Here is a 6,195-nt window from a genome sequence, read left to right as displayed (position 1 = left end):
TCAAAACGTTTGAGACCCACTGAGATAACTTAGACTAAAGTGAACTATCTATGACTCTCCTCCACCTTCTTGTAGAAACATATCCGTTAGCGCAGCGCCCCCCCAGATCTGGCGCCCTATGCCAAAAACCGGCCCTGCATGGTGGTTTAACCCTCTTTGTATAACAGCAGTGTTATCACTATCTAAACATGACCAGTCAAATGTTTATTTTACCCTCATCTCAAAATAAACCATATTTGACACATTGTGTCACCTTAATCTTTACCAGTTATTCATACTGATAGAAGTAGACCTTTTTTACTTCAGTGTTAATTACATATATTTAAGATAAAGTAATGTACTGTCCTTGGTGCAATATAAAACTCTTAAATAACAGATTCTAGACTACTTAAGCACTTATTATTCCTGTCAGATTTATTGGAGTGTAGGTCCATCATCATCAAAAATGAAAACAACATCTAGTTTTTCTTTCAGTAAACACATTTTATTTGGTTTGGTAGCAAAAACAGCACCTAGAGACAACAGTATGGTGTGGGCAGCCTCCTAAGGGGTCGATAGGTTTCAGTTACAGGAAGCGCACAGGGAAGATATGCACTACTGCAGCAGGCAATTTAAGACATTAGTTTGACCAACAACGCTTAAGCACTGTTTCAGTACATTCACATTCCTTTTTCACTGTCTATCCAACACCGTTTTGAAAGATACAGCCCTTCATGAATGGAATAGCTGTTGCATAGATTTCAAGGGAGTGTTTTAGAATGTATCTTCTTTTTTCATAGTTGCAGTTTGCCCATTTTGTATCATACTTTGTGAGGAAAAACTACATTTTTTTAGTTCAGACAGTCAGACATCAGACATACAAAATAGATTCTTTGGTCCCTTTCAGATGCTTCATAGTGTTAGGGTCATTTATTGCTTCATGAGGAACATGTTAAGGCTCTATTAGAAAATTGCTGGCAAGCATTTTACTTCATATTTGGGGGGTACAGGGGGAGTGAAGTGTAAGTATAAAACTACCAGCAGATGGCCGAGGAGATCATAGCAGACAGGTAGCTACACCTTTGAACTAGACAGCTCAATCTTCAATGACCTCAGAGGACTCGGACACCACTCTGCCATCCTTGGTCTCGATCATCTTGATAACAACGTTCTTCTTGCTCTGGGTCGTAGTGTAACCGCCGCCGCTGCTTCCGCTGCTGAAGTCGCGCATGTTACCGCTGCCCATGTTACTGCTGCCCATGTTACTGCTGCCCATGCTACTGCTGCCATATCCACCTCCGTATCCACCGCTGTAACCACTGGAGTAGCCGCTTGAGTAGCTGCTCTTATTGCTGGGGAAACCACTGTAGCTTGCTGTTAAAAGAAGGTAGGTAGAAAACAGTTAGTTCGTACAAAATACTTTAACGCATTGGTAGAAATGTAATCTGAGAACCAATCGGCTATCATCAGACTCTTTATTTACAAAAATGTTGCTTGTGAATTGGTTAATTGAGACAAAACCTGCCTTGGACTGTTTTTCTGGCTTTAAGTCGGAAAATATAGCTCCTTGCTCCCCAGCTTATTGTCTATATCATTCCTTTTGAGAACGATTACACACCCTTTTGAAATCGTTTTACTGATACGAGGACTTACAGCTCTGTTGGGAAATGTTGACTGACTGGATGCCGTTGACCAGCCTGTCCTCCTCTCCCTCCAGAAGTTTCCTGTAGGTGGCGATCTCAATGTCCAGGGCCAGCTTGACGTTCATCAGGTCCTGGTATTCTCTGATCTGGCGGGCCATGTCCTGTTTGGCTCTCTGCAGGGCTTCCTCAAGGTCCCTGATGCGGGCCCTGGCGTCCTTCACTGCCATCTCACCGCGCTCCTCAGCCTCAGCGATCTGGGCCTCCAGGTTGGCACGCTAAGAAAATAAGACACTTTTTTTAAAGAAGGTTTTTCTACACTCCTGATAAACTATATATAATTGATAAGAATGGTGTACTATGGTGCCAAAACACTTTTTTCCATACCTGTCCCTTGATAGCATCAATCTCTGATGTCAGCCTCTGGATCATGCGGTTGAGGTCTGATATTTCTGTCTTGGTGCTTCTCAGATCTTCTCCGTAACTGCTGGCGGAGGTCTGCATCTCTTCATACTATATAAACATCAACAATATAGAACGTTACAAATAGGAAAACCTAATGACAAGAACATTGCATGCCCACTAATTAACTCATATGTTTCACCTTTCTTTCAATATGAATGTAAAGTATACTTTTGGCGAGTTGAGTTTTCAACACCCACACCATATCTACCTTTCTAAATAAAGAAATGATAGAAACATGAGGATAAGACAAAAATCAAAAAGTGTTCTTAATCACCTTGGACTTGTACCATGTCTCTGCCTCAGCACGGCTGCGGTTGGCGATGTCTTCATACTGAGCCTTGACTTCAGCAACGATGGAGTCCATGTCCAGGTTGCGGCTGTTGTCCATCTCCACAACGACGGAAGTGTCCTTGATCTGGCTCTGGAGCTCATGAAGTTCCTGAAGAAGTACCAGAAGAGAGATTAGTATACGCCTGCTTTATTTAGGAAACCCATCCAGCACAAGAGGGCGAGTCAAGATGCCAAACAAATGCTAAGAAAAGAAGCACCCAACGCTACTGAGCTGATTTTGTGCCGTACCTCTTCATAGATGGACCTAAGGAAGTTGATCTCATCTGTCAGACTCTCCAGCTTGGCCTCCAGCTCAACCTTATTCATGTAGGCCTCATCAACATCCTGGAAACAAAACAAATGTTTGATACAATTATTTACCAAATAATTGACATTGTCTTCAGGAGAGAGAAAAAATGGCAGACATGGTATGATATTTGTAATTAAAAAACAAGACACGATACTGACCTTCTTGATGAGAACAAAGTCATTCTCACACTCTGTGCGCCTGTTGATCTCGTCTTCATACCTAAGAGAACACATATATAGTTCCATGAAGAGTTTCATAATAGCGCTTGTTTAGATTCCAGAGTTTATACACCAATGTACCACTAGGAGGTGCAAGTAGTCCATCCTTAACTCTTGAACTCCTTTGTGCCTGACACAAAGGTGGTTGAGCATGTGCGGTACTACTGCTGATATGTTCCATATGTCTGTGGAGAGCTGACAAATATGGTTGGTACCATTTTGTGTTAGGGAACTGCGCGTCAGCATGCACCCATTAGTCTGCTAAAAGCTGTAGGCTTAGGTTAAAGCTGAAGACAGCCAACTCTGTAAAATGACTTTTACTTCGATTCATATGCAATGCAATGGGTGTTTGGAACATGCTTCCTCAGTGACGCAAGACAATGGACAGATGTAGGGAGTATTCCAAAACAAAAAACATTAACTCTGTTTGCTGCACGGCTAGTCCTGGAGCGCAAATTGGACATTGTGCTAATGTATAAAATAGGAACAAGTTTTGCGCATTTGGCAAATCTTCCACTGCAACCTATATAAAAAGATTATAGCTAGATAAACAATTTGCTTCTTTATGGTGCAGACAAGGCCTGCACAAAGCAGCTGGCTCTCCCTCCCCCCTCCACACTCACTTGTTCTTGAAGTCCTCCACCAGGCCCTGCATGTTGTGCAGGTCGGCCTCCAGCTTCATCTTGTCGTTGCCGAGCCCGTCGAGCTGTCTGCGCAGGTTGGAGATGTAGGCCTCGAACATAGCGTCGATGTTGGAGCGGGTGGTGGTCTGTCCCTGCAGCAGGTTCCACTTGGTCTCCAGCATTTTGTTCTGCTGTTCCAGGAAGCGGACCTGATGTGTGAAGAAAGTGGCGTCAAATTATTATTATTATTATGGTTACTATGAGAAACATATCAAAAATACTTTAGAAAAAATTAGCGACTTACATTATTTACTGTAATTTGTTATGAATGGTAATGCAAGCATGATGTAACTGCAGTGTTCTCTGTCCTGACAAAACAATATGGGCCATAACATTCTGATACTCAATCATCAGGATCAACTTTCCATTCCTTCTATTCAACGTCTACAGGCTTTGATGTTATTATCTGACTTTGGAGCTGCGTTTCCAAAGGAAGGCCTGACTTGCATGCATCCTGACAGGAGGTAGAGGGGAGGGAAGTCAGGACGAGGTTGGAAAAAACTGGTAATGGAGGACTAAAGCAAGTTAACCCTTCTCCTATATGTCTTCCTGTTTTTGTATAGCTGGCGAGAGAAGACAAATACGCAGAGAGCGAAAGGGGCGAAGCAAAGTTGCATCCGCAGGCATATGCAGGAAGGTAAATATTTGACTTTGTTATACGTGATAAGAGGAGCGCAGAGAATGGTAGGCGGAGAGGGAAAGAGGGCGATGTACGAGGTGAAGAGAGAAGTGAGGTCGCATGATGAAAGGTGGGGAGTTTGCATATTTGTGAACAGTAAAAGCAAGACAGCCAAAGCAGATATACACCTTGCTCTGATACATTGTACTTTACAGGTGAAATCCAACCAGGAATGTCATTGGAACTGGAGTAAATACAGATAAGGTGCCTTTTTAAATGGACTGTCACCACAAGATAAGAGATGATAGGCTGGAAGTTATCTGCTTTGTGTTGAAGCATGCAAAGGACAGTTGATATGTAGCAAGTCAGCTGGCATTGACCAGAACATGAAACCAACTGGCCTTTTTAAATATTAACCTACTGCTGCTGAGGCCTCAGAGGACACACACACTCCTAAGTATTATATGCTGCTGGATGCAGATTTAAATTATTAATATGAAGAAGCTCCCAATGGGCACTCATTTTAAAAAGTGTCGCCATGAAAGAAGTTTTTGTCATTGAAGGTAATGATTGTGTGAATGTGTTTGGGAGGGGTGGTGGCTACCAGGGCAGCAGAAAGAGCCACACCCCAGCTAAGGGAGGGACCATTCCCAAGGTAACTGGTATCACAAGTCCTGAGCTCTGACCTGACACACCCTACGCGTTCTCGATCTTTCTCTCATATTTGTCTTTCTCAATCTCTCCTTCTGCGAGTCTGTTTTTCATCACTATAAAAGGGCAGGCCGAGCCAAAAAGATAGACGCCCTAACCCTAACTCTGAGCACACTCCAGCACATTGGTTTTCTGTAATTGTGGGAGTTGACGAGAGTAGAGAGGGGAAATAAATCCACTTTTTACATGCAGCGAAAGTTGGGAAATCAGCATTACAGGACATCTGGCAAACATATGAAGCTCATTATCAAACAATGTGCACTGTGAAGATACGTTGACTACACTATGTGACTGAAATTCACACTCAAAGCATTTTTTGTCTGCATGAAGACTACAATGAGGCAAAGAGCATTGTCTGACTGTTTTTTTCACACATTGGCTCTTACCTTGTCAATGAAGGAAGCAAAGCGGTTGTTGAGGGTCTTGATCTGCTCCTTCTCATGGGTTCGGACACCATGGATTGTGGGGTCAATCTCAAGGTTCAGGGGGGCCAGGAGGCTCCTGTTCACAGTGACGGCGGTGATAGGTCCATGACCCATTCCCATTCCCATGCCTGAACCTCCACCCATTCCCATGCCTCCACCCATTCCCATGCCTCCACTCATGCCCATGCTTCCGCCACCCATGCTTGAGTTCAGGCCATAGGCAGAGGAGCTGGTGATGCCTCCAAAGTTCCTGTTGCCTCCTCCATAGGAATTCTTGACACTGAAGCTACTGCTGCTGCGGCTGCCTGCGCTCGGTCCAGAGTAGGACATGCTGCTGAAGCTCCTTGGGGCGTTGGAACTTCTCACACTGTAAGAGCTTTTCTTGAAGGAGGTCATTCTGAAAGCTGGAGGCTTTTTTTCTCTTTTGGATGAAGTAAGTCTGGGAAGGTCAGACCAAATGGCTCGGTTGGTGAGGCAGGCAGGCAGAGGGGAGAGACCAGAGTGGATAGAAAAGAGAAAAAGCTACAGTGGAGTTTTAAAGCCTGTGGCTGTGGGAGGGGACTCTGCTGCACTGCCATTGGCTGCATGTCTGGCTCAAAGAGGGAGGCAGGGCTGTAACATTACACTTCGATGACACATTGTCCAGTCATTCAAAACCATTACCTGGTTTCTCTGCAGGCCCTGTGTTGTTACAGAAAACCATGTCTTTCGAGAGAATAGTTGGAGAACAGTTATATTTCTTTGCTTTGATCTCCTGTGTGTGTCTTCAGGTAAAACTACTCAAACACACTACAGTTTATTCAACAGGTCTGGAT

General features: G+C 43.9%; 1 protein-coding gene across 1 annotated transcript; it reads right to left on the bottom strand.

Annotated features, from left to right (window-relative positions):
* Positions 1-462: 462 nt before the first annotated feature.
* Positions 463-5,895, bottom strand: LOC117449225 (keratin, type II cytoskeletal 8-like). The gene is made up of 8 exons (XM_034086734.2): positions 5,342-5,895; positions 3,566-3,774; positions 2,883-2,943; positions 2,664-2,759; positions 2,359-2,523; positions 2,007-2,132; positions 1,633-1,897; positions 463-1,353 (listed from the first exon to the last, which is right to left on the bottom strand). Exons 1-8 carry the CDS (start codon positions 5,774-5,776, stop codon positions 1,076-1,078), a joined length of 1,635 nt encoding a protein of 544 aa, XP_033942625.1. The 5' UTR covers positions 5,777-5,895; the 3' UTR covers positions 463-1,075.
* Between the last annotated feature and the right edge of the window lie 300 nt (positions 5,896-6,195).

The sequence above is a fragment of the Pseudochaenichthys georgianus genome, chromosome 7 (genome assembly GCF_902827115.2).
Source record: "Pseudochaenichthys georgianus chromosome 7, fPseGeo1.2, whole genome shotgun sequence".
Taxonomy (NCBI): Eukaryota; Metazoa; Chordata; class Actinopteri; order Perciformes; family Channichthyidae; genus Pseudochaenichthys; species Pseudochaenichthys georgianus.
Note: the sequence above shows the minus strand (reverse complement) of the source record. Positions and strands in the feature narration are given on the sequence as shown.

Bases quoted from the DNA above. Each gene is read 5' to 3' on its own strand.
- LOC117449225 (XM_034086734.2), bottom strand. From the start codon at position 5,776: ATGACCTCCTTCAAGAAAAGCTCTTACAGTGTGAGAAGTTCCAACGCC. The intron at 2,944-3,565 runs GTGAGTGTGGAG...GTGTTCTCTTAG, and splicing joins GTGGAGGACTTCAAGAACAA to GTATGAAGACGAGATCAACA. The intron at 2,760-2,882 runs GTCAGTATCGTG...TTTTGTTTCCAG, and splicing joins ACTTTGTTCTCATCAAGAAG to GATGTTGATGAGGCCTACAT.